At 33.7% G+C, this 27833-nt stretch overlaps 1 protein-coding gene across 1 annotated transcript in view; it reads left to right on the top strand.

The window, feature by feature from the left end:
• The first annotated feature begins 581 nt into the window (after window positions 1–581).
• Window positions 582–27833, top strand: part of LOC133174263 (glutamate receptor ionotropic, kainate 2-like) — a 41896-nt gene continuing 14644 nt past the window's right edge. Inside the window, exons 1-5 of the mRNA XM_061309343.1 lie at window positions 582–1013; window positions 15639–15773; window positions 24720–24965; window positions 27430–27608; window positions 27746–27799. Coding sequence (XP_061165327.1) covers window positions 938–1013; window positions 15639–15773; window positions 24720–24965; window positions 27430–27608; window positions 27746–27799 — 690 coding nt within the window. The 5' untranslated portion in view covers window positions 582–937. The remainder of the gene's footprint in view (window positions 1014–15638; window positions 15774–24719; window positions 24966–27429; window positions 27609–27745; window positions 27800–27833) is intronic.

Genomic DNA, 27833 nt, shown 5'->3' with positions numbered 1-27833 from the left:
GGACTTGGTTTCAGAGTAATTATCTGAATTCCAAAGTAAACAAGAATTGCTCCCTTTCTTCTGGCAAACATCTCCATCAGGAATATTGGTAAACATTTCTCAGCAAATGCCTGATTATTATTAGCGAATATGAACAACATTATACATTTATCCGTCAGCTCTCATCCCTGGAACTCATATATTTAGGGAATATATGAATATTGGTTACATATTCGATTCTTTTTTAACAATATAGATCTGTGTTTTCACAGTTTTTTTTTTTAATCAAAAGAAAAAAAATCCAGATTTGATTTTTTTTTTCAAACCCCAAAGGCATGCCTTACGGTTACACACATAACAGGGTTATGAATATTAAATGAAAATACCCATTAGCAAAATGGAAAATAAACATTTACAGTGGGAATAATTAATACATCCGATATCTGTGAATGATCTCGGAACTGATCGGACCTTTTCAATACTGATCGATCGATCAACACCGAACCGAATTTGAAGTTTTCTTATTTACTTCAACGACATATGGTGGTAAACATTGTGTGTAACAGCAACGTAGCTAGTAAGTTCCCAACAGCACAGGGAGGTACGTTAAATCTGATTCCGTATGGATTGATTCAAAGTACTCCGATGGATTTATGCGAGAGGGATTATACTCCAAGTTGCTTATGATTTCTAACCTGATAAAAATGTTTGTTCACTTCTTTGTTAATCAATTTAAGAAGGAAAAAGGGAAGTCTAATTAAACAGGTGGAGCGATAATGCTATTTCTGATGGTTGTTTTTAAAAAACGCGATGGATACTCTATGGAACCGTATGTTTACCCGATTTTTCTGTTCGACAAAAGAAATATTCTTGCGTCGGCATTTTTTTAATTCGAGAACATGACCGAGGTTAGCGAGTTGCACCCCTTAACATCAGTGGACGGTGTATATATTCAGTGATGTGGATCTTGGTCGTGACTTTTGCTTTCCTTCTATCACATTTGTCTTTGTGCATGGAAAATCCCCACAGAGTCGGTAAGTTACTAGTTTTACCTCCAGTCAAAAATCTTTCCAGAATTTGAAAATAAATGATTTTTTCTGCAAGATAGAATATGGTTAATGGGTTTTAAAACATCTATTTTGAGGAAACAAATAGGTTTGATCTTGTTTTCTAATTAAAATTTCATGAAGTATACTCTATTTTATAGCCAAATCATTATTGAAATTATTTTCTGACATCGTAAAATTTGCCGTGAAGTGAACCAAAATGCAAATGGATTTTCAAGCATGAAAATTTGCAAGTACTAGAAATATATTATGTAGCTATTTATCATTTTTTCCACATTATTATTATGCCTTTTGAAACGAAAGATATAATTAGCTTAAAGAACTACTTTATTATAACAAATGATACTTAATGCAGTTTTATTTTGACTGCCTTATGTCAAAAATTATGAACTGCCTTCCTTTTCGAAAGAGAAGAGAAATCAGGGACAATATACGATCAATATATACTGAAGAGAAGAGGCAGAACGCATTAAAAGAAGCCATCGCATCTCATCTGAAAAGCTTTCGTACCTCATCTTCTATAACCGAATAACATATTCACATATATATATAGAGAGAGAGAGAGGAGTCAAATACAAATATCTTTGAATAGTATTTTCTGTTGGAACATGTACTTGTGATGTTTAAGGATCCGTTAATTGAGTTCAAATTGAAATGATTCCTAGAAAAGGAGAATCAAATTGAAATGTTTCCTTGTAAAAGCGAACGAAATTACTAATCCTGAAACTCTTGGAAACCTAATCACTTGGACTCTGACGAAATAATGCCATTTCCTGATTATTTGTTTAAAGTCCTTTTTCTGCAGTTCGATTGACAAGTCTAGAGAGATCCCAGCGGGCTGCTTCCTTCGGGTGTCAGAGAAAGTAAATGCTGCATAAACTAATCTTAACAAACATGCAACAATATGTCCACGAATAAATCGTTTAATTCAAACTCTCATATTTTCCCCTGAATTTTCATTATGCGCCTATTACTACGTCTTTGATCTCCGGCTTGGCTTTATCACACTAATTAAATACTACATGGATCGCACAATTAAACTCAGTAGTGTACTTCTGCAAGAATTGATTTGATTGGAAGATGAACATGTTGATAATAAACAGGTGTACCTTTTTTACTATTATTATTTTACTCATTCATTCCAAATTAAAAATTGTCTTTTATTTTGCTTCTTTGCGTCATAAAAAAAAATCAGCGTAAGTTTTGTGTATTTGCTCTGTGATCGAGTGCAATACTCTGTAAGTAATTAGGAACGATCTGTTACTTTTTCAGCATTATAACTGACTATAGAGTATTAGAATATAAATTCAATATCAAATCCATAGTACAATATGCAATGTTAAATGAAGTGTATCTTGATTATCCAATGTTCTGTTTATAACAAAAGAGTCAAAGCGCACCTGTTTTAATAGGCAAAATGGAGGATCCACTAGTCATTCTCTGAAAAAAAAACAGCTGTTTCACGGTGCGGCTATATGTCAACACGCTCTAGTTTACAGGTCTATGTTTATAGACGTTATCTCGCGTTACAGATCGATATGAGATTATGATACTTATCTATTCGATTGTCGATTTAAAAATTAAAACAATTGACATCATGTTCCGCTCTGGAGGCGTCAGAAGTTGAGAGGGGTCTATTTCTGGTGCAGATGTAGCTGCAGATCTGTAGCTCGCTGGTCTAAAGAATTCGAATGGACGACGAGAGAGCTACAATGCCACCCACTGAAAAAAGTGTATATTGCGCACAAAAAGTGCACTGTTTCTCAATTTATTTCTGCGTATATTTAAGCTGTCATTTCAAAATATTACTAACCGTGTGTTCCTAACATATTCTTTTACTACTTCCAAAACAAAACATCCCCAGACTGTTGTTAATAGCCCCCTGGGTTTGAAATTGAAACCATCGAAAATTTTGCCTATTTATACTGCCATTTGGGTGGCAAGACAATTCGGTCCAACGCTCTTCGTGCATGACCTGTATATGCAGTTTTGTTATTAAAGTAGTTAAAGAATATGTAACGAACACACAGTTTTTAATATTTTTGAAGTACTAGTAAACGGAGAAATATATCGAGAAACAGCGTACTTTTGGGTGGTATACAGCAGCTCTCTGGCCGTCCATCCCATTTTTTTTTCAGACCAGCGAGCTACAGATCTGCAGCTAGTGCAGATGATACCTCATTCCATCTTAAACTTGAACTGTTTACCTTTGAATCGTGTTCAATTAATCTTTGACGTATTTTAAAGATTTATAATAACAATTATAACCTTTATGCAACTTACAGTTTAGAAAAACCTTAGTTTTTGCTACAATGCTAAAAAAGAAAGTGGATTCTTGTGTGCATGAAAGCCTTTAAAATAGATACAGTAATAAATAGATAAAATAAATTGTAGATCGGTATTAAACATTGTCTTAGCAGTCGTCATATCTCCTAGCTATTTATGAATAATTTAGAATGTCTGTAGTATTAACGATCTCGCAAAGGAATTTTTCCAATTAATTTCTAGGTGACATCACCTTTGCATTTGACAAACTTCATCGGTAGGAAATATATACTGTAAAGGCTATGAACTCTGAAACAGTTTTAAAAACTGATTGAAAATGAGATATACATTAGGGATGCGCGATTTTATCGGTATACTGCTATACTGCGATTTTTTATTGCGTGATACGTATCGTGATACGGAGATTAAAATACCGGTATTTGATACATAATTATAAATTCTGGAAATCATTCATTTATTTGTTGAAACTATTGAAAGACATTACAGGAAGTGTAAAAAATGTTGAAAACGGTTAAACAACGGCATCCAAACATGCTTTATATTAAATAAAAAAAAATTTAAAAAGTAAAGTTATGTTTTTATTGCATATTTTAAAGAAATATTATGGACATTCATTTGAAATTGTAGTAAAAATTGTGTGTAAAAATATCACGATTTATCGTGATACTTTGGGGAAAAAATCGTGATATATCACGATACGAAATTTTTGACGATACCCATCCCTAATATACATGTATACACTGTATATCACAAATGGTGTACTATTTCCGTGGGTGGACATTTTTAGTAGATCCAAATATCGTCTTCGAAAAAATACTTGACAAGCTTTTAAAGTATCGATGTCCCTTTGTTAGGATATAGCCATATCTTTCTTATTTTATAGGAGTTAAATTAATTTCGATCGCTGTATCAAAAAACTTTTTCTATGATTTGTATTCTCCAGGGAGCCAATAGGATGTCAACATTGCACAACCATTCTTCAGATGAAAACATGACTTGCTTAATCAAAAATTGCTTTTCTTTTTTCGTAAATTCGTCAAGTATAACATTATTTTGACACTATGAATGCAGAATATAATGTACCTAGATAATGCTTTAGATTGTAGTTGAAATGGCAACTTGAGGAAAAATATGAACCCAAACAATAATCAAGTTAGCGTCCGACAATCTCATTTAGTTTTCATTGGGAGTCAGACATGATCTTGAAACCTTTTAAGAAAAGCGAGATCTGGAAGTGGTCTCGTTCAAACCTGACAAGTGCTTATGAAATTTCTTTTAAGAAATAATTCGACTCATTGCATGAGTGTTTGAATCGAAGACGAGGTGATATGATAATCTATTCACTCCGTAGTCGGGCTTACCCCAGAGAGACACGAGCTAACAATAGATGCCAGCAGTCACGGCTTGAGAACTCGCAGAAGAGTTCCCAATCACAAAATGGCAGGTTAAGATTGCCACTCCTCCAATTTTTGCTGTCTTAGGCTAGAAATGATTTTCCTAAAAGGTCATTTACATAATCCCTTTTGTCCAGTAATGAATAAATCGAGAAGCTAATACAGCAGGGCCTGATGGTCAGCTTCTGATTATAAGCCGTATTTTCGAAAAAGTAAAGATGTGGAAAGTAACGAAAAATAAGCTTCATTAATATTCATAAGGACTCTGAAGAAGCAAGACAGCGTTGTCATGCCACGTACGGAGAATCTCTTCGGCGGAATGGTCATCAGGAGAAGGACAGATTGATATCGACCGATCTCTGAGGGAGGCTCTCCACATTGCCCTCAGACTCTTCAGTCATTACCACAGGATGATGTATCACAGGGAGCACAAAAATGTCTCTGTCTGTCGGTGCCAATATGTTCATCTTAGCTTCTCCTGTAAATCGAATCGACAGCAAAGTGGAATAAACCGCTATAGATTCAATATAAAATGGAGGTTATAGATAGATGGAAATTAATGGCGACATGTTTATTGACACCAGATAGGTTGCAAAATCTCCCTTAACACCGGGATGATTGGAGATACTTTAAATGTTATACACCAAAGTCATCCAAATCCTACAGAAGCGAGGCTAGGGTAATGGTACACATCGGTTATTTCAGTTATTGAACAAGTTTGCTTCACAGAAACATTTTATTTTTTGAAACGTCCCCATTGTTTATATCTGAATCAAATTTTTTACATGATGGATTTGCGATGTACCTCGATCTTCATCAACTGAAATAAAATTGTGAACTCATTTGCAGGCCCTGATATCAAAGAGATTCTTTTTTTTCACTAGTAATGAAATACTGGGCGAGAACCGATAAACTTACTTTAAATAAATAGAGAAAAAATCGGCAAAGTTCAGTTACATTTATACTGCATGATTATGCAAAAAAAAAAAAAAACAAAAAAAAACAAAAAAAAAAAACAAAAAAAAAAAAAAAAAAAAAACAGCATAAAGTACATGCAGTCTTTGCTAAGTTTCACATAATTAACACTGTGGACATAAAGAGTAAATTGTAAGAAATATTTGAGATTTTGGTTGTACATATAATGTGGGTTACGTCTTCACCTATTACATGTTCTTTCACTTTTGTTATTATATTTTATGAGCAATATTACTGAATTTCTATTTACATTGTAAATTAATAAAAAAAAAAGGGCATTTGTCATTGTAGTTAAAAAAATCTGCTTGAGAAAATTTAGAGCATATAAAATTTATATTCAAGATTTTGTATATATCTGCCACGCATCGAAGGACAGATATACGGGATCGAACAATTTATAATTTAAACTGTTCTTCCTTCAGATCAATTTTGCTTATATCCAGGAGTCAAGATTGACCTTCGATAAAGATCGTGTCACAAGGTCATTCAGATGGATACTTCCATACAACGTATCTTTATTGCTAGCGCTCTCGCGCGCTAGTGACTACGTTAGTCTTTTTACTGGAATACACATGCTCTACTTCACGGTAGGGCATTCTGGGAATACCGTTACTACTGTAGATAAACTATACAATGTCAATTTCGTTTTTCTTGTGTTTTGTTGTCTAATCTAGGTCACACAATGCAAGACTGTAGAGATCAGTTATTTCTAGAATTATAATAAATACCTAGCTTTTCTTGACTACCTTTCTAGATCTTTCTGACAAGCTCAAAAAAACCTCGGATATGTATTCAGACCTTGCCGGAAAGGCCCGAGAAGATGCGATTGCTGTGAAACAGTACCACACTGGAATATTTTAAACTAGGTGCTCATTGGCTACACTGATCTCTTATTTTTCACATCAAACTTGAAATTACAGAAAACTAGAGAATGCTTAAAGCACAGTTAATGAGTTATGCCGATAATAAAGATTCTAGATTCACCATTTTGAATTGAGATCCCCCAACTCCAACACAACACCCCAGTGCACCACTGTGCTTTCTTATTAATAATTAGTCGGTTCATAAAATTAAACCGATGGTTCAGATATCTACTTGTGTTTTTTATGATGGCTACCACGCTAGCTCACCTATCTTTTTAAAAGATCTACATGTTTAATCCTTCCTTTGACTCCATAGATAATATATTGATCTGCGACCTAAATCTTCATTCTAATTAACCCTATTTTCCCCTAATTTAGTTTTTTATTTTACATATAAAATGGTGACCAGTACCTCTTAAACCATGGTCATATTCACACACCCACACACATTTATACATGACTTTTACATTTTTTGTTCTTGTAATCTAAATTTTCTAAATCGGGGGGGGGGGGGGGATTCTAAGATGTGCATATTATCCAGTTCTACTTGATATTTATAAATTGCACATAAATGTATTTGCTTGCCGGGTCTCATCCTCATTAATTATCGTACCTGTTCTCACGGCGTTAATGTTGCATATCATTTTAAGTAACATGTATCAGCGGGGATAAAGTGTCAGTACTGCGTACCACACATTAACTGATACTTGTTGATTTAACGATCCTATAGCTACGCGTACATTACTGGTGTCTCTTGTAAGCGCAACTTTAAGATAATTGTTACTCATTAATTATCAAATGATTAATGGTTAATATACATGAACAATGAAATATAACAGACAATATAAAGATAATCATTTTTAAAATTTCAGTAAAAACAATTCTAGCAATGATTCTAACATTATTTAACTGAATTGAAACGAATGTAAACATCTGAAATATGATGGGATTGCTTTACTAACTGTTTTAAAGTCTAGAAGTCATTTCCTTTCCTTGTTCTGTACCCAGGGTATTTATGATCTGTATGTATCCAGCTAGTCGGAACATAGTATGATTGATTGTATGTTGTTTTACATCCCATTCGAGAATGTTTCACTCATATAGAGACGTCACCATATACCGGTGAAGGGCTTGAAATTTTGACCTTTACTGGGCACTCAGGGCCATTGTGCAGTGAGGGACCTTTATCGTGCCAACGCCTGCCGTGACACGGGGCCTCGGTTTTTAAGGTCTCATCCGAAGGATCCGCAACTTTCACTTCAAAGTGCCGAGCGCATGGCGAAGGAACAGTTGCTACCCATTTTTTATTGACTTAGGTCAGTCGCGGCCGAGATTCGAACTCACGACCTCCCGATCACAGAGCGAGCGCTCTACCGACTGAGCTACCGTGAACGGTTAGGAACATAGTATGAAGCTATTTTATAATCAATGAAGAAAGATGAAGAATGCACTGTAATTATTCATTTTTATTTTGCCCTCTTCTTCTCTTTGTCTGTAACATGTCAAGTGCCAAAACATAAGGTTTGGCTATAAACATAAGTTGATCAAGGTCGTAATTCTGATCCCATATACATGTAGTGACCGTTTCTTGCTATTAACGTGATGTTGATAAAGGTCGTAATTTCTGACCCTACATATTGACCGTTTCTTGCTACCTTGCTGAAATTGAATTGTTTATTTTGGGATCACTACTTCCAGGTTAAATAAATAATTCAGATCTGCTTTATCGTGATCATCACTGTTTCTGTATTATTGCTTGTCTGACACTATGAGGCTATACTCTCTGGGACGAGTTGGAACTCGCCATTGTTTATCGGCTTCTACACGGCATTACAATCGTCTACTGCAGACGGTTCATAACATTCTGCAGACCGCCTTTGCAGCAATATGTGATACTGACAAGACTGTCCCATGGGGAAAGTTATACATGTATGGCTGTATGACACGGAGCTCCCTATTCCAAAAGACATATCTTTTTAAAAAAGATAGGTGAGCTAGCGCTGTAGCCATTATAAAACGCAGAAAAAGATTTCTGAATCACTGGGTTTTATTTTTGCTGAATTGATTAATAGTTTTTAATAGGAGGGCAGTGCTTCAGAGGGGGTGGGGGTAGGGGAAGGTCTCAATTCAGAATGATAAAAACTCTCGTGAGCTTCACGTCGGCACTGTCATCACTGTGTTTAATCTGTCTTTTATTGTTATTTTAACATTGGGTGGAAAATACAGTAATTTTAAGAGATCTGTACAACCAAAGTCATTTAGTTTAAAATATTCCAGTGTGATACTATTAGCTTCTCTTGTCTTTCCGATAACTTCGAAGAAAATCGGGTGTTAAATGTTTCTTCAAAATGGAGTCACCTTCCATCAATTAAAGTATTGTCTTAAGGACATACGCAACGTATCTTACCTACTGATAATTTTTCAAGATATTCTTAATTTAAGATTATAGTGCCATCAGATGTTCGTAGACAAAAAAAATCAGCATGCATTACCAGGGGTTTTGAAAAGATATCAATTGATGAAAATTCTTGTATAATTTAAAGAAAAATATTCAAAAATTACTAAACATATATTCTAGATGTTTTGATTATCAAAACTTGTTTTAGAAGAAGTGTACAACAGCATATATAGACATTAAAATGTAGCACACAGTTCCTTTAAGTGTTGGAACTCTTCAACTCCAGTGGAAAAGACAATAAAGTTCAAACTACGTTGCGTATGTCCTTAAAAGAGTTGATTGTCTGTTTGTTTATTTATTCCTTAAACCATATGGCTTATCAGATTACATCCTCATTAGCCAATTGCAAAATACAAAATGTAAATACATAAAATATTTACATACACTTGTTTTAACATAATATAAATTGTGTACAACTAGTCTATTCTGTGTTATATTTTAGCTTAAATCGCCCGTGTGGCACAGCTAGTGGTTAGAGTGTTTGCTCCGGAGTCGCGGCCTAATGTTGCGGGTTCGATTCCACTCTGTGATCTGAAGACCGTCCTTTGGATGAGACCATATAAACTGACGTTTACGAGAGAGATCCCTTACTGCTCAAAGGCCGTAAGTGCCGAGTAAAAGTCTAAATTTGCAGCCCTCCACCAGCAAGTGGTTAGGTCTCAATATGAGTGAAAAAATTCTCGGAGGGACGTTAAACAACCAAATAAACGAACAGATATCGTACTTTTTCAGATGATAATACGAAACTGACATGTTACCTTTTTCCAGAATGCCCTACTGTGATTTCGAGCATGCGTATTCTCGGAAAAAAAGACTAATAACGTAGTTGCTAGCACTTGGGAGCACGGGCAAAAAGATGTAAACTTACAGGAGAAAACTCTGATCAAAGTCTAATAAATGTTTGTAAGGTTGTTCTACCTATAGATTATAAAAGCAGAACTTTCTAATCCGAGAACCATGAAAAATCTAATGAATATTTGGTGTTGATATCTCTTTGTTCATTGATGAAATGTACATTTCGCTGACGAAAGCAAAGGGACAGGATGTGTTTTATTATCCTCGCATTATTTAAATACGTGCTTGAATGTATTTAAAGACGCTAATCAATCTGAAAAATATTGTTAGCATACCGTTCTTGGTTCGATTTTTAGGTAAATTTGACTAGTGTCATTAATCACACGGTGACACAAAGCCATTGTAATTAACATTTAGACCCTTTTTATGTTCTACAAAGTTTAAGGTTCATGGTTTAACATTGGATACCACTCACTTATCCAAATTAAGATTTTGTTTTTGCCATTTAATCGCTTAATTAACTAATGTAAGTGAAATAACATAGCTCCAAGATAGGTCTAATACAGGCTTTCATCTTGAGAGTAGGTTATATGGTTTTGTTCTAATGGATTTCCAATACATGTCCTAACACTTGTGCAGGCGGTATAATGAAATAACAGAAAAAGAATCGAAATTAATATGTCGATATTTTGAGCAAAATTATGTATAAACATAATTATTGTAAAAATTCTTTTCTACATTAAAAAAGTGTCTCGTTTTACAATCAAGATAAATAGCCCATAAGTGCAAGTCATGCACATTTCATCTTAACTGCAGTGTAAAACATTGATTTAGATTAACTTTGTTTGTCTTCTTCTCAAACAATTTACAACAATTTATGACACTTTATTATTGTGTTGCTCGGAATCAAAGAACGATGCTAATGTTCCAGAATGCTTAGTAATAAAATGGAAATGTTAAATTTATTATATAGAGGTAGTCGATATTAACATTACAAACAGTTCACATTTTAATATGAAATAATAATTGGAATATGATGTCGAGGAAAGGTATAATGCACATTTCCTTTGTCTTGCTATGTAATGACGTTATATTTGTAGAGTGTTTAATTTCCGTGGATTTCATTATCATGTAACGCTTATATTTCCCATTAATTTACAACCTTAATGAATTTAGATTTACAAGAAATAGTTTTCAATTTTAACTTCATTATTAATGTATGAAAACTCCCCTTTTAATAGTAGTAAAAAGAACAAATTAAAGCATGAAAATATTATTTGCATGATGAATCATTGGATCAGTCTATAAAGATTTTATTGATTATTATGTTGGAAAAAAATTAATCGAACAGTAACAAAAAGATATAAACTTTTAAAAAAAAATTATTGATTTTTATCTTAATAAAAGGATTATACTCCAAATCTACACTTAATGCATGTAAAGTTAACCAATAAAGTAAAATTGTGTATTGTAACGTGTCAAGGATTGATTCCAGGATCTTGGGGTTTGGATTAATTAAACTAGCTAATAATTGTCCTCTTAAACAGTTAAAGTGATTGTACAAAATGATTGACTTGGAAATATATTCCTATCTGGTTCTTCCGTTACTTTACACTTGATGGTCGCCTTAATAATTGCGAATAAATAAAGAGTTCACCAATGTCATCGGACAAATACTGGTCTATGTTTTATTCAGTAGTGTCTACCACCATGTCAAGCCCCTATCTTACAGTGGTGATCAGCCTCATATATAAGTAGATAATGTGTTAACGTTGTCCTTATTCAAAACGGACAGAATCCACTGCTACCAGACTTTTACCTCTTCCTTGTACGTAAGCAAGGCAAACCTCTGAGAGAATGAGCTTTTATATTTTGGATAAAGATAACAAACAGTTATCTTTCTCAAAAGTCCATTTAAACAATACAGATTATGAAAAGAGCCAGCACGGACGAAACAACATTGGAAAGATAATCACAAAAAATTCTACGGCACACATCGAGAGGGAGGAAGGTTAATGTATACATTTTAACAATGTTTTTCATATACACGAAGATTTTTTAAAGTCCATTGTAATGAGAGAATTAAGGATTGCAACTATTGCCCCTTCCCCTCCCTCCCAATATCTGGTAAGTGAATTGTGTAACTTTTTTCTGCAATATTGCAGCCGTTAATTCTGCATTAACAAAGGAGGATATTTTGAAATTATTGTTTATATTTATTTCTGTATAAATAAGCGTATAAAGTAGGTTTAAGTAAAAATATTGTATTTTTATATGTACTTTAAGGTATGATTCATTGATGGAAGAAGTCTTTACAAGCGGTAGCCTTGAAAAAGTAGTTCTAACCAGTTTAACGTTAATGGATTGATTACGGGAAGTATTCAGTGGATGTAAATAATATTCGAGTAATGATATGTGAAAGTTAAATAAAATTTTATAGTATTATTATCATACAAAAAGGGTTGTTTTTACTTGTACTTCTTCAGTGCTGCATTGTGTTTGACTGCTGGCCTTTAAATTTGCACGCAATAAAAACACATAATAAGACAATATTCTGAAACATCTTTCATGATTTTCGATTTTACGGCGCAATTCCAGTGTAAGTATTTCTCTGCCTTCCTTCAATTCTGAAGAAATAATAATTGGATTTAAGTTTTTTTTTTTCTCAGGCATTCTGATTGTACACACAAGTACCCTGAAGTTGACATTAAAAAGATGCTTGAGTTTCTGATTGACATTATCTATGTGGTTTTTGGAGACCAGGTCTTCCAACAATCTATTGGAATTCCCAAGGGTACCAATTGCGCCCCGTTATTAGCAGACCTTTTTTTGTATTCATATGAAGCAGAATTTGTCCAAAATCTTATACGTGAAAAGAAGAAAAACACTTGCTGTGGCCTTCAACTCGACATATAGATATATCGACGACGTACTGTCAATTATTTCCATTCTTATGTCGATACGATATATCCCGGTGAGCTTGAGATAAAAGTAACCACAGAGTCTGACACATCTGTTTCATATTTGGATATTTTACTTGAAAAAGACGTTAATGGTAATCTAACAACCAAGCTTTACGATAAACGTGATGACTTTAACTTTTCAATCGTCAACTTCCCTTACTTAACGAGGTTCGCTCCTGAGCTTTTGAGCAGATTTTTATTTTGGCCTATATTTCAAAAATTCTCCATAATGTTTTAATTCTTACAATAAATTTGGATTCTACAATGCCAATTTAACTATATTCAGTTAAAACGCCATGATTAAATTCCATACCAAAAGCATTAAGTGAGGAACTATATTTTGTGGCGGAAGTTTTTTTTAGAAGAAAATGATCATTTTTTTCCCTTTCGAAGTATCTAAAGTATGTTAAGTTTGGATTCCTATTTTTACATGCAGTCTGCACACATAGTTATTTATTTGCAGTGGACTGTTTTATACTGGTCCTAAATTATCTATTAAATAAACTGTCATGAATTCTGTCATCATATATGATAAATATAGCAAATATATTGTGAAAATGAAGAAAGAAAATAGCCCTAATTTAAGCTTAAAATTAGCACTATTTTAGTAATATCTAAAAATTAACGTCACAGACCCCCACTTTTAATTTTCTTTTCTGAATATATACGATACTTTGAACCATTCTTCTTAAATTCATTAAAATGTCATTACTTTCAAATGATTTTTTTGCTTGTTAAATTTTTAATGCCAGAAAAATGAAAATGTTTGAGTGCAAAAAGGTCAGATAATTGAACATGCGGAGTAATTTGAAAATCTCTTCGTTGTCACAAATTTTAATGTGTCTATTTAAGATAAAATAAGACTGTTTTTGTTCCCATAATTTATTTGAACAAAAAATATTGAAGAAAAAACTTAAAAATTGATTGATGTGTAAGATGTATTTTCAGTGCAAAAAGGTCAAACTAAATGCTCTGTAGCGCCAAAAGAAGCGCATTGACCCCCATTTTTGTTTTGATTTTTAATAAAGCTATGTGTCTAAATCCTAAAAATATACTTGATAAAAAATTCTCATTACTTTTGATGACAGGATCCAACCTCCTTAAGCAGCAATATACCTTCATCACCTGCATACGGGGTTTATATATATTTCTCAGTTGATTCGATACGCAAGAGCATGCTCTACGTATGTACAATTTCCAAATCGAGGTAAATTATTGACAAACAAGTTGATGAAACAAGAATATCAGCAGTCTCGTTTAAAGTCATCATTTCGTAAGTTCTATGGTCGATACAATGACCTTCTCAGCAAGTACAATTTATCATTGAGTCAAATGCTGACTGACGTTTTTCATACTAATTGTTAGGCCATTATTTACACACTGAATTGTCTACGGATTTTTCCGTTATTTACCGATCATGACAAGGAGCACACGGCGGGTGTGACCGGTCGGCAAAGGATGCTCACTCCTCCCTGGCACCTGATCCCACCTCTGATGTTTTGGAGGTCCATGTTTGCTCTGCTCCTATTTTGTAATGTTTAATGGACTTTTGAGCTCGAATACTGTTCGTTATCTCCATATATTTCATGAAAGAGAATTGAGAGTCTTTTTAACATAACACTTGCTGTTCATAAATTGTGTGTGTAATCGTAACTATTATATAATAGCTCTAACAGTGCTACAATGACGATCCTTTTCTCTAGACCTTAATTTCACCCATTCTAAATATGGAATATGCCAATCAGTTACGTGATTTGAAAATTCTCCAGTCACATGTGATGATATTGAGCTTGAACTTGTCCGTATTTAGAAAAGTTCTGAACCGCTTGATAATAACAATGAGAGACCGATGTCAAGCGAACATCATTTCGAATAATCACTTTCTGTTTTACATGTACCCCAGCGGTTTTTAGTTACGTTCTCTTGAAAGGCTGTCAATTAAATTTAGCAATGCACTATGTAAAAAGACGAATATAAATCATTAAAAATGTTAATAATGAATTCAGTTTCTTTTTTATCCAGTGGAACATTTTTGTACGGCTTATATAAAAAGCGTTACCGTTTTTCCTTCAGTAAGTGTCTAATGACGAGGCTTCGTCTTGAGCTATAGAGCATGACGTGCGTGCGCAATGCTAGTTGCAACATTTACCGGATGTCTTAGTGTAATCAAATGTGATGGCAGAAGCCGATCACAACAAGGTGAATATAAAATGTAGGTAGGCATATCTAAAAGAGACTTTAAAAAGCACAGTGGCTTTTGCAAGCATAAGTGCTTAAGAAATGATTAATTTGCAGGACTACATCTTGATAATAATTTCGCGTGATCACAAAGTACCACAGCTATCAGCGTGCCCTTTCCAGTAACGACAAGGAGATGGTTTTAAGTAGGTGTAATTACTAGCGAAAATCAGTCCTAATTGGCTGGGGCTCAAAAGACTTTCCTTGCTGAGAGACGTATATTAGTCTATAATCCTGTATAACGTTGATACAAAATAAAGACACGCGCTCTGAAAGTGAAATGAAAACGTGATGCATTAAATACGAACCGGTTGACAATTGCAGCACTTGACTTGAATGTTTGCTACTTTTAAACAAATGACAGTAACGTTTTCGATCATTCAGAGGTTACTGTATTATTCGTCCAAAAACATATGTCCAAATTAACATATCTGCTGATTCAGTAAATATGTCAATTATACTAATTTAACTTAAAAAAAAATACTGGACACAAGTATTTGATTATTGTAAAATATACATAAATGCAATTTTTCCAGCATCATGTCTATATGCACATCTTGAAAAAATTGCTTGATGATGAAAAGGCATGTAATTATTACGTATTCATGTGTACCTTTCAGCTGTCCTAGAGCATCGAGGGATATCAAGTCAAGAAATTCGCTCCTTTTTAGTAAAACTCGACCCCTACCACGAATTTGACCTGGTGCGTATTCCAATAACCTATCCAGAGATGACGTTTGACAACGTTAGAAATGGTAAGAATAAATGAAAGAATAGTATATCGTGTTTTTCCATTATTCAAACTATTGTTTATTATGCACTTTACATATATCTTACGTGTATTAAAATATTTTAAAATTGAATTGAAGATATTTCTATGTACTTTTCTCACTGCACGGAATTTCTGCCTTTGACTTAAGGTCACCTGAGTCATTTAGATGATCCATTGCTATCTGTTTCCAACCGTCGTCGTGCATTTTGGGTCCGACTTTCAGCTTCTTCTAACCAGTTTCAACCAATTTTATTATGAATCATCTATACGTAAAGGGAAACAAAAATGGTTAAATTTATACATGTAGTATCCGCCGCCCTGGCCAAAATCGCCACCTAAAAAGCTTCTTCTTCAATCAGTCGAGCTGTTGGCATCATTATAATATGCAATAAGCCCTATACCAAAGCTGTAAAGTTCATAATCCTTAGGAACAGTCACAGATTGGGACTAAGTTGAGTTCGATCTACCCTTCCTACACTGAATCCCTAAACTTCATAAAAATCCTCACAAGCAAAGATGCAAATGCTCTACCAAACCCCATTCCTTACTCCTTTCACAAATATTAATAACTGTTGTAAAGGATAAACTTCAGACGTACTGTGGAATAGCATCATCTAGAAGTGGTGGAAATCATATGTGGATTCTCAAAAATTCCAAAGAACTTTTAGAAATGTTAAAATCACCAACTTTTTTCTCAGTAAGTCAGTTACATAACAACCTACGAGTTTTCTACACTTTATACAAACATTCCTCCCGATAAATAAAAAAACAAGATTTTTTGATATCATAGACAACTGCTTCTTGAGTAAAAATGGAACTTGGAAATTTTCCTATCGTGATTGGTCACCAACAAAATTACTTTGTTAAAATCACTTTGATTCTACACAAAAGGACTCTGAAGTTGATGATAAAAGGATGCGGGAATTTCATACAATATTAATGTTGTCTTCGGAGACCAGATCTTCCAACAAGCTGCTGGAATACCGATGGGCACTAATTGTGTTTCTTGATTAGCCGACCTGTTTTTATTTTCATATAAAGCAGAATTTATTAAACATTACTACAAGAGAAGAAATAAACACTTGCTGTCGCCTCGAAGTCGATATTTAGATATATCGACAACGTTTTATCAATTAACAATAGTTATTTCCATTCATATGTCGACTCGATATATTCCAGTGAAGTTGAAATAAAAGACACCCAAGAGTCTGTCGCATCTGTTTCATAATTGGATATTTTACTGACTATAGACAATGAGGGACAACTAAAAACTAATCTGTATGACAATCGAGATGACTTCAACTTTTTCATTGTCAGCTTTCCTTATTTATGAAATTATATTGCGCTATCACCTGCGTATGGTGTTAACGTTTCCCAAATTATTCAATACTTGAGATCATGCTCTGGGTACGATCAATTTTTAAACTGAGGTAGGCTACTGATAGAATGTTGATGTCACAGGGATTTCAACAACCTTGTTTTAAGACAGCATTTTGTAAATTCTATGGACGTTATAATGACCCTTTTAGCAAATATAACCTATCATTGAGTCGAACTGTGGCTGACGTGTTTCATAATAATTGTTAGGTCTTTGCTTTTAAACTAAATTTGACTAAGAAATGGTCCATGTACCTGATCAATACATAGGGATCACGGCGGGTGTGACAGGTCTACAGGGGATATTTATTCCTCCTAGGCACCTGTTCCCACCTCTGGAATTTCTAGGGGTCCGTTTTCATGCCCTGTTCACAGATTTGTGATGTTTAGATTTTTTGAGATCGATTACTGTTCATTATTATTCACCTTTTTCGTTGGTATTTAATTGAAAATGCCATTGACTATGTGTTTAATGTTCAGGCTTCTAAATAGGCCTACCCGTAAGTCCGTCGTATATTGAAAATACATTAAAATTAAAAAAAAACTTCTTTACTTATGGACCTCAAGCAACTTGATTACAATGAGTACTAACCTCTTTGCCAATATTGTAAAATTCATAGTCCCTGGTTCAGATTTCAGGCCTTAGAGTGGGGTTATATTGGACCAAAATTATAAGATCCCTAGCTGATGGATCCAGTCCCCCAGGGTGTGGTTTGATTGGTCTTGTATTGATTTAACTTAAATTAATGGACACAGAAGAAAAAGTTTTTATGATTATAATGAGCAGTTATCCCTCTATCGCAATTATGAAATTAATGTCCCCAATGTCAAGGTTTATGCCCCAGGTTGAGGCTACGCTGGTCATAATATTGAAAATGCATTACATATTTGAAATTCTCATTGACTTTTGATTTTTTTCCAATTGATGCAGAGTTAAGGCCTCAGGGTTGATTCCAGCTATATACATGTATATGTGTGTCTAGAGATGAGACCTTGGTGGGCACTTTATTTTTAAGAATCTTTTTCTTTTCTACATCTAAAATCATGAATATGATAGTGAACAAAGAGTCTTCTACAAATGACACGCAATTGATACTAGATTAACTATCAAGGCCTTTGGGTCTCTTTTTTATGTTTAGATATCCATTTGTCCCCATTTCTTGACTAGAATGCCTTTTGTTTTCTTATGTTAAATTTGGTAGCAGATATTCTTATACGATTTGTACGACCGTATAAGATTAAATGATATTTCATAAAAAGAATCAAAAAGTATGTTTTTTGCTCCGAAATATGTTCAGAAAAATATGCACATGTATTTTGGTAGTGTCTCTTTCACAAGCTGTCTGATATTTTTATGAAATGAGGTATGGAGAAAGCATAAGGCATCATGTAGGATCAAACTTGAATGAAACAGTATATTCTTCAACTACAATAAAGTACAAAAGACAAACAAATAAAACAAACAAACAAACAAACAAAAAATACGAAAACTCTACGCTGTTGTGTCACAGTTAAATGCAATTATGTTAAATGTAAAAAAAGATGTGCTTTCAGGAGAAAAAACAAGGCTGAACCATTACGTATTCCTAGTCAGATTTTATACCAGTTCGACAAAGTTTTCAAAATAATATAAAAGTTAACAAAATTAATTTTGACCATTGCCGTCAAACTTACGTAAGATTAGTTATTAGATCACCAAAGATCAGCGTAGTGTGAGCGACAAATCGATTCCGAACTTGTGCTATGTCATTATGTCACTGGCGACACGCAACGTGAAAAAATGAAAAGTAAATTAATAATGAACTCTTAGTTGAACGAAGGGAAACCTTTCAAAGCAGAAACTTTGGGGAAAACATTGAAGGAACCTAGTTTGAATTTTGATTGATTGTATGTTGTTTAACGCCTCATCCGAGTTTTTCCCTTATCTACTGACGTCAACATATATGCCGGCAAAGGTCTTCAAATTAAGACCTATACTCGGCACTCAGAGCAAGTGAGCAGTGAAGGTTCTTTATCGTGCCAATGCCTACCGTGACACATGATCTCGGTTTAAAGTCTCATCCAAACACCTGTGACTTTCGCTTCTATGTTAACGTCTTAGGTTTGACGAGGCGCTGCGAACGAGAATCGAACTTGGTCTCCCGATCAGGTTCAATAAACGCTCTACCACTAGGCTACCGTGACTGTTCCAAGTTTTAAAGATCAAGCTATTATGACGTTTATATCAGAAATAAAATTCGCATTCGTTCCTTTTCCATGCTTGCATAAATGAACAATTTGCTATTTTGATAATTTGCAACCTAAAGTAAATGAATGTATTTCTAGCATTCTGAATACAAAGAAAAAATATTGACGTCATTAGATAAATCTTCTTTAACAAAGAGAACGTTTTTTTGTCTTAAGCCATGGTCACACCGAGAGACTCGGAGAATCTGGTTCTGTGAAGACAGCTTGATTACAATGCAAATAAGATTCTGCAATTGATTTTGTCATCAAAGGAAGTTGGTTATCAGATTGTCCTCGTCTTAAATGTCTTCGTTGCAAAACGAACCCAGTTAGAGGAAAAGTACCCTAAACTTCACTTTAGATATCAAAATGAGTGGATACATGTACCTGTTCAGATGAATGCAAGGAAACATTAGATTATTTTCATTTTTTTAAATAAAAGGGTACAGAAAATTTTCTAAAAATCATCGAAATCTTAATAAAGCGGAATAAAAATGCATGTCTTGTCACGTAATTTTCTTTTAATAAACCTAGGTCATCTGATTCGATTGTTTCACGATTGTTTTGTCTATTAGCATTTATCATTACTTACATTTATAGAGATGATATGTTTAAAATGTACATAATCTTGAATTCAAAAACAAAGGATTTGAATTGCATTGTTGTAGCCATGAACAAGGCGAGGATAATGAAATGTAACCAATTTCCTAAATGCTGTAAAGAATTCAAAACGTAAACAGAGCAAAACACGGACATGTTTGGACATTTGGAAACACCAGAGTGAGATCAGGTGCCTACATGTAGGAGGAGTAAGAACGCCTTGTCGACTGGTATATATAAAAACCGAGCGAGCCCTTTATATTCAGCTAGTAAATAGAATAATCAGTATTTAAACAATTAATGGTCTAACAATGGTATGGAACATGTCAGTCAAAAAACGATCCAATGATGAGATGTATTTGCAAACATATTCTTTTAACGACCATAAAATTTTCGAAATTATGACCATAAACAAGATTTTAAAAAAAACTGTAATTTCATATTATTTATCAGAAGCCTGACTCAGATTAAAAATTATTGTACTCAACACATGCTCTTACGTACCGAATCGGTTGGGCGACATTAAAACCATAACTATGCAAGTGATAGGAGACTATTACTAACTATATATATATATATATATATATATATATATATATATATATATATATATATATATATATATATATATATATATATATATATATACACACACACAAATGTTCAACCGTGAAGTTCAAAAAATATTTGAAAGGCCACAAGTTTTTATTATCTATTATAAAAGGTGCCAATCAATTATTCTGGAGACAAAATGTTATTAATTTTAATGATAGGTTTCACAGTCAAAAATTCTGGAAAAATATTAATACAATTTGCCGTATTTCTTATGTAGATGAAATTTTCTAAGAAATTAATGAAACTGGAAGTACAACTCAACGAAATTATGGAGGTATATAATTCACTAAGCTATTGGTGGATTTTACATATCTGATTGCGGAACGGTGTTCACTCTTTATCTTTTTATTAAGTTTCGAGCTGTTCGCGTGTTAATGTCTATTGCTTGAAATGTTTGTTTGTTCTAAATGAATTGCTAATGTAGGGAAATGGACATTATTTAACTTTATCACGTCATGTTCTTGGCTACAGTAGAAAATACCATCACCTAATAGCAATAATGCGACTACCTCGAAGTTATGTAATAGATCTTTCTAATATCTGCTAAATGTATCTGCAGTACTTAAAGAACTAATCGTATTACAGAAGTTTTTTAAAAAAGGAAAAAAAAGAGTATTTTGTCTTATAATTTCCTCCGTTTTTTCACAGCATCGATTTCTTGTCCTTTTGTCTTGTAAATGTGTCCATGTTCCACTTGCCTGATACATGTATCACTGGATGGATGTGATGTAAATGAGAAACTGTATCCTTTATGACAGTTTCATTCATTCATTCATTCAAACTCTGCACTATGATTACTAATAAGTCATATTGAGGAGTTTATTTAATAAATTAAAATCTGTTGGAAAAGGCAATTTAATGGCTAATGACCAATTCCTTAACCTTTTTCCAATCACCCGATGCAGGCCTGTTTTTTTCATAATAGATGGATTAAATTTATAAAGAATCTTGTTAATATTTTACCAGGTGTGAAGAGCTTATAGGTAAATATGTCATGAACTTTTTTGAAACATCTCAGATCTACACATTTTTGTGACCGTTCTCGGACATTCGTGCATTGTTACATTTTTCTGATTAACTGCACAATATACGTCAAAATACCATTTAATCAACTCATGTTAATGAATAAAAACTAATTTTAAGAAATAAGGCAGTATTTAAGTTGAATGCTTTCCAGACTCTGAAAATAAATTGAGCATTTTCAGATATAATATAGTTAGGTTATTGCCAAATTTTCTGACCATGTGTTTGTTAAGGAGAAAAAAGATTTTTGAAATGTTTGTATAATAGCACAGTTTAGTACCCAGTAGAGGAATTGCACTTCTAAGAATTGGTGGTGAGCTGACTTAAATACAAAGCCTTAATTTTACAGATAATCTCACTCAGGTTTTTGGTCATGTTTATTTTTCTGCAGCTACAGTGAGATGATAAATTTCGTTACATTACAATGTACAAGAAAAAGTGCATCAACACGGATGATAAATAAAAAGAAAATCGGTGAAATGTTATTGCAATAAGGTTCGTGTTTAGTAAAAGGAGCAGGTGATTAAACGATTTGAATATCTGCCTTTTAAACATAGAAACAATAAAACAAACCTCACGGATTTCTTCAGATACATTTATTCTGATAGTCAATGAAAATTCAAGGAAACCAGTAGGAGGTATTTTGATGATGTAGCAAAATACTTCATTGGATTAATTGGATTAAGTAAAATATCAGGGACATATTCAGATGGTTACATTTTTACTAAGTTCATTCATGCAACTTATTTTCATATAAGAGAATTTCTGATGTTAAGATTATTCATTCAGGAGTATTACATCAGTTTACTTTAGAAATCCTGCAAACTATACGAGTCGTGAACAGGGCAAAAACGGACCCCTTGAAACACTAGAGGTGGGATCAGGTACCTAGGAGGAGAAAGCAAACCATGTCAACCAGTCCTTATTGATCAGGTTATCGGAGTAGCCTTGGTCAAAATTGTTATAAAAGCAATGCTTTAATAATTTGTAGGAAATATATCAATCCTAATACGACCTAATGTTAGGTTGTATTTGCAAATGAGGTCATTGTAACGACAAGAGTTTTGCAAAATGCTGACATAATGAGAATGTAGAAAACCCTGAAACAGCAACGTATTTGGCAGTAGCTTGCTTCGGTTTAAAAAATTGATTGTACTGTGGACAAGCTCTTGCGTACGAAATCAGCTGAGAGACATTAACGCCACCTGTAGGTGATAGTGATTTATTACTACATGAATAGATGGAATTGAATTGTAAAAAATGTTGACGATGGGAAAGAAGACACCCCGTTTGTAATATTGTTCAGTTGTTATTTGGTCATTAATATCTGTAGTCAGTAAAACATTCAAATGTGAAACAGATCTGGTTGACTCTGTGTTTTATAGACAGATTGTTTGAAGACCTGGTCTCCAACGACTAAATTAATATCTTCAATGAGGAAATACCGGTCACGGTAGCTTAGTGGTAGAGTGCTCTAGTCGTGGTCGGAGGCAAGGAATCGATTCTCGTTCGCCGCGCACGATAAAGTACCCTAAATGCTCAATGGCCATGAGTGCCGAGTATAGGTCTAAACTTGCAGCCCTTCACTGGTATATGGTGAGTGAAAAATCTCAAATGAGACGATTCAATAATATACAATCAAAGAGGAACCCAAGCATTTTTATATACAAACTTCAGTGTACTAAGTCTTGTATTTTGAATCAGAATGAATTTTAACAATGTAATTTTGTAGAAGACCAATCACAAAATATGAAAATGTTTTTATTCAAAAGCAATTGTTTATGATGTCAAAAAACCTTGTCTTTAATTTCTTTGAGGAATGGTTGTAAAAAAAAATCGCTGAAAAGTTATCCGTTTTGCTGTTATTGGTTTGAGGGAAAACTGCAATTATATATGTTCTTTAAGAGTTTTTGAGAGAGCACCTTTAATTAACACCACTTCTTCAATATTTTGTAGTGCAGTACGCCTAGACTCTCTCCTTCACAGTAACCTGACATATAGATAATGTACCTCACTCCAACCCTTTCTAAGATTTTTTTTCAAACACGATAACATAAAATACATGAGTTCTTAGCCTATTATGTCTTTATTTTGCTATCTTCTTTTGTGTTTTCCTTAATAGTTTATGCCTATATATTCATTGTTTGAATAAAGGGTATTTAAAAGTAACATATTTTATGGATATACAAAAGTAAGGTGGGTAGAATAAACTATCGTAAAGAACAGTGACATAATCGTGGCTTCTTTCATTATGCACCAACTTTAGAAGAATGGCATTCTTTCTTGAAGGATCGGGTCCCAAGGGGACAATCAAGTACCATTTGCATGATCGCCTCAAGCGACGTGATATTTCCTAGAACTACCATTAAAGTGCATTTGATATTAGTAAGGGTATTGATATCTCACAGCTTTACAATTCAAGTAAATATTTCATGGCATGGATTTAATGTTATAACAATAGACTTGCCTTCAGTTTCACTTTTCAAATGGTACAGAGAGCTGTAACATTAACTAGATAGGTAAAGTTCTTAACATCAGATCTATTGATACTTTTTGTCAATGCAAAACTTATCAAATGTTCAGAAACTTTGTGCTCTCCATAAAAAAAACATTTTGTAAATGAAAAATCAATGACCGACGCTGGCGCAAAACATGACAAAGGACTGGGTAAATAAAATTCATTTAATGCAGCCGAGATACGTACGGTACATTAGTACAGTTATACACTTTGATCTGCATGAAATTTGAAATTCTCAATCTTTTAAATGAATCGTTTACTATTAATCTAAATTATAGAAATGAATCGCACTTTTTAATATCTTAAATTGTTTCTACAATCGAAAATTGTTCAAACAAAGAACTTCAACAAACATCGAAGATGCACAGTTGAATTTTCATCCTTTCACAAATACATATGTAAGTATGTAAGAAAGAAAGTACATTAAACAAATTAAGAATGAGCAAAATTTGAAAAGATAATGACAATATCTACCAAACCGCAATCCTGATGGTGTTTCACCTTTATATACTAACCATTCACAATAAGCTGAGAGCTTAAGGTATTACTAACACATTGTTTTCATTGTAGCTTCTAACTTCATCAGCAAACAGAATATCTCAGCTATCATTGGAACATACAGTGAAATATATAATCATGCAACCTGCTATCAAAGAGTACCCTATATCGTCACATCCGGTCTCCCTCATGACGTCATGGAGAGTCCTTTCTTGTTAAACATTTTACCTGGGATCTATAGTTATGCTTTGGCAATCAATGACATTGTGACGTATTTTGGCTGGAAGAGAGTTGCTGTCATCTACGACTGGGAAGAAGGTAGAAGAGAGAGTGATTTCTTACGTTTTTTAATAACAAGCTAAATAAACGTCATGCTTAAAGTGAAATTAAAGGCAACATTAACATTACGTGTAACAAAACCTGCTACAAATAGATTGTAAAATACAATATTTTTTATTTCATGCATGTTAACCATGATTTCTCGCTGTCTCCTATAAATAAATATGTTATGATTTACCAGTAGTAAATACAGCCAATAGAATTCCGGAAAATAATGATTTAAATAACATTTTGCTTGTAGATTAAAACATCATGCTTGTAGATCTCCGCTTAACATTAACTAGTTTTGTTTTGCAGATATATTGCCTCTTCACATGTTTCGTGAGTGAAGTTGAAATCCTTAGAGAAATGTTTGCATTTGCATGCCAATTTTTAAAAATATCCAATGGTACATTTTTATTCGCCTATTCGTTTGAATATAACAAAATATATTTCTGAGATTGAGAAGGGTAAATGATACTGTTTTATTATCTGCATGAATTTGGAAGATTTAAATAGATTAGCACCCATCCATGCTGCTCTTATTTCAATCTTATTATTTCATAGTCGCAATATTTTATAACCCATAGTAGTGAGAGTTTAAGTTTAGATTTGCTCACGACTATTCACCAGAAAACTTTATTAAACTGAAATCAAAGATAGCATGAAAAAAAAAATTCTGAATGTTTTCCCCCCAAAAATACACACATTTTCCAGCCTCTCAAATCATTTTTCTCCTTTTTTTATCAAGCAGAACCAATTACGTCATTTTGGCATGATAATTATCCCGAATAATCCTCCTTTTATTACCGTTGTGTTAAGCCAAAAATTTTAATGAATGCTATTTTAAGGCAGATATAATATTATATTATATTATATTCAGCTTTATTTCTGTGAGTTTTAGATATTAGCAAAGTGTCCTGTTTTATAACAGACAGCTGTGGTACGATATTTATTGTTGGTTTTGTGTGTATGGTTAAGCGTGTAGTCTTGTAGTGTAGTAACAATTGGTAAAAACAACTGTGTACAGATCGTTCACTCAAAGAGTTATATACTCTCACTACTCTTGTGGCTTGGTGACAAGTAGCACAGATAAATTGAGTTGTTCTGAAATTGTGTGCAAACGGTTGGTATTTCACGGTCTGTCTCGTAGTAGTCTAGTCTTGATCATTAAGACGCTTTGACTCTATAGCGGTTTGTGTACTAAATACAAACGTCTGAATGATCGAGACTAGTAAGTGTTACTGTATCATGATATCTGACAGAGAAAATGTCATTACTGTTTTATCATTAGTCTGTTGAATGTTCTTAAGAGCAGTCGGTCTCCAACAACTGGATTTTCTTTTTAACCCTCGTAGTGTGACCTACTACCTTATAAGCATACATGAAATATGGAGATAACGAACAGTATTCAAGATCAACGTCCATTAAAACAATACAAATCGGGAGCAGAGCAAACATGGACCCCCAGAAACATCAGAGGTGGGATCAGGTGCCATTGAGGAGTGACCATCCCCTGCCGACCTGTCACACCCACCGTGTGCTCCTTGTCATAATTCGGAAATAACAGGAAAATCTGTCGACAATTCAGTGTGAAAAGAATGGCCTAACATTTAGTATGAAAAACGTCAGTCAGCATATGACTTAATGATAGATTGTATTTGCTCACAAGGTCATTGTATCGACCATAGAACTAACATGTACGAAATGACAATTTTAAACAAGACTGTTGATATTCTTGTTTCATTAGCTTGTTTGTCAATAACTTAACTCGTTTCAGAAATTGTTCATACGTAGAGCATGCTCTTACGTATCGAATCAACTGAGATATGAACCAGTATGCAGGTGATAAGGGTATATTGCTGCGTAAGTAAGGGAAGTTGACGATTGAAAAGTTAGTCATCATGTTTATCCTAAAGCTTTGTTGTTAGATTACAATTAACGTCTTTTTCTAATAAAATATCCAAATATGAAACAGATGAAACAGTAATGTGTTTGATCAGTCGTCAACACCTTTACCACAATCAGAATTATTAGGACTACTTGTTAGAAATTCCGGGAAAAATAAACTTCCACCCACAACTGATCACGTCGTTTTAATGAAGTTGTGAAATTTTTCAGTTGTCTTGTAAATAAAGTTCATAGAATAATTTGTTATTATGACTATAGTGGCTATTGTAAACATGAACTCTAGTACATACATGTAAAATAACAATGGGGGGGGGGGGGGGTAAGGAATAAATGAAGGATCCTTTTCTTGCTGCTGGTTCCATCTTTAGATGATGAACGTTTCAGCTAAAATTCAAACTCATGAAACAAATTACTATCTTGAAAGAGATGTAATTAATGAATTTAATTGCAGCCTATAGGCAAGGTGGTGTATATTGCTTTTTTTCATATATAATTTTACATATAAAGTTGCTTTGCAAATTTTATTAATAAACACATTTTTATGTTTTCTCAGGTCCTCCAATAATGTCTTTGCTGGTTGATAGGCATCCAACAGACCTTAAAGCATATAACATACGTCATAATACGTCAGGAGCCTACGTCAGGGGAGTCCTGCGGGATCTCCGCAACAGATTCATCGACCGAATAATAGTTATTTGCTCATCAGTCGATACAAACATTGTTTTAACCCAGGTAATGATAAGTTTGTTGTGTCTCTAGTATTCTATTGACAGTTATGCTCAACACTTATTAAAACAGGTTATAAATTTGTAAGACAAATATTTGGTTACAAAGTTATGATTATTCTTCCTCATTTTTGTTTGTTTTAGGCTTTGTATCTGAGCCTCCTCTCCCGTCCATATGAATGGCTGATTGCAAATGTGGTATGTGTGCTTTTATTTTGTTCATTAAACAGCA

Source organism: Saccostrea echinata, unplaced genomic scaffold (genome assembly GCF_033153115.1).
Source record: "Saccostrea echinata isolate AGI-Se365-2 ecotype Australia unplaced genomic scaffold, CSIRO_AGI_Sech_v1 ptg000057l, whole genome shotgun sequence".
NCBI lineage: Eukaryota > Metazoa > Mollusca > Bivalvia > Ostreida > Ostreidae > Saccostrea > Saccostrea echinata.
This window is presented reverse-complemented; position numbering and strand designations above follow the sequence as displayed.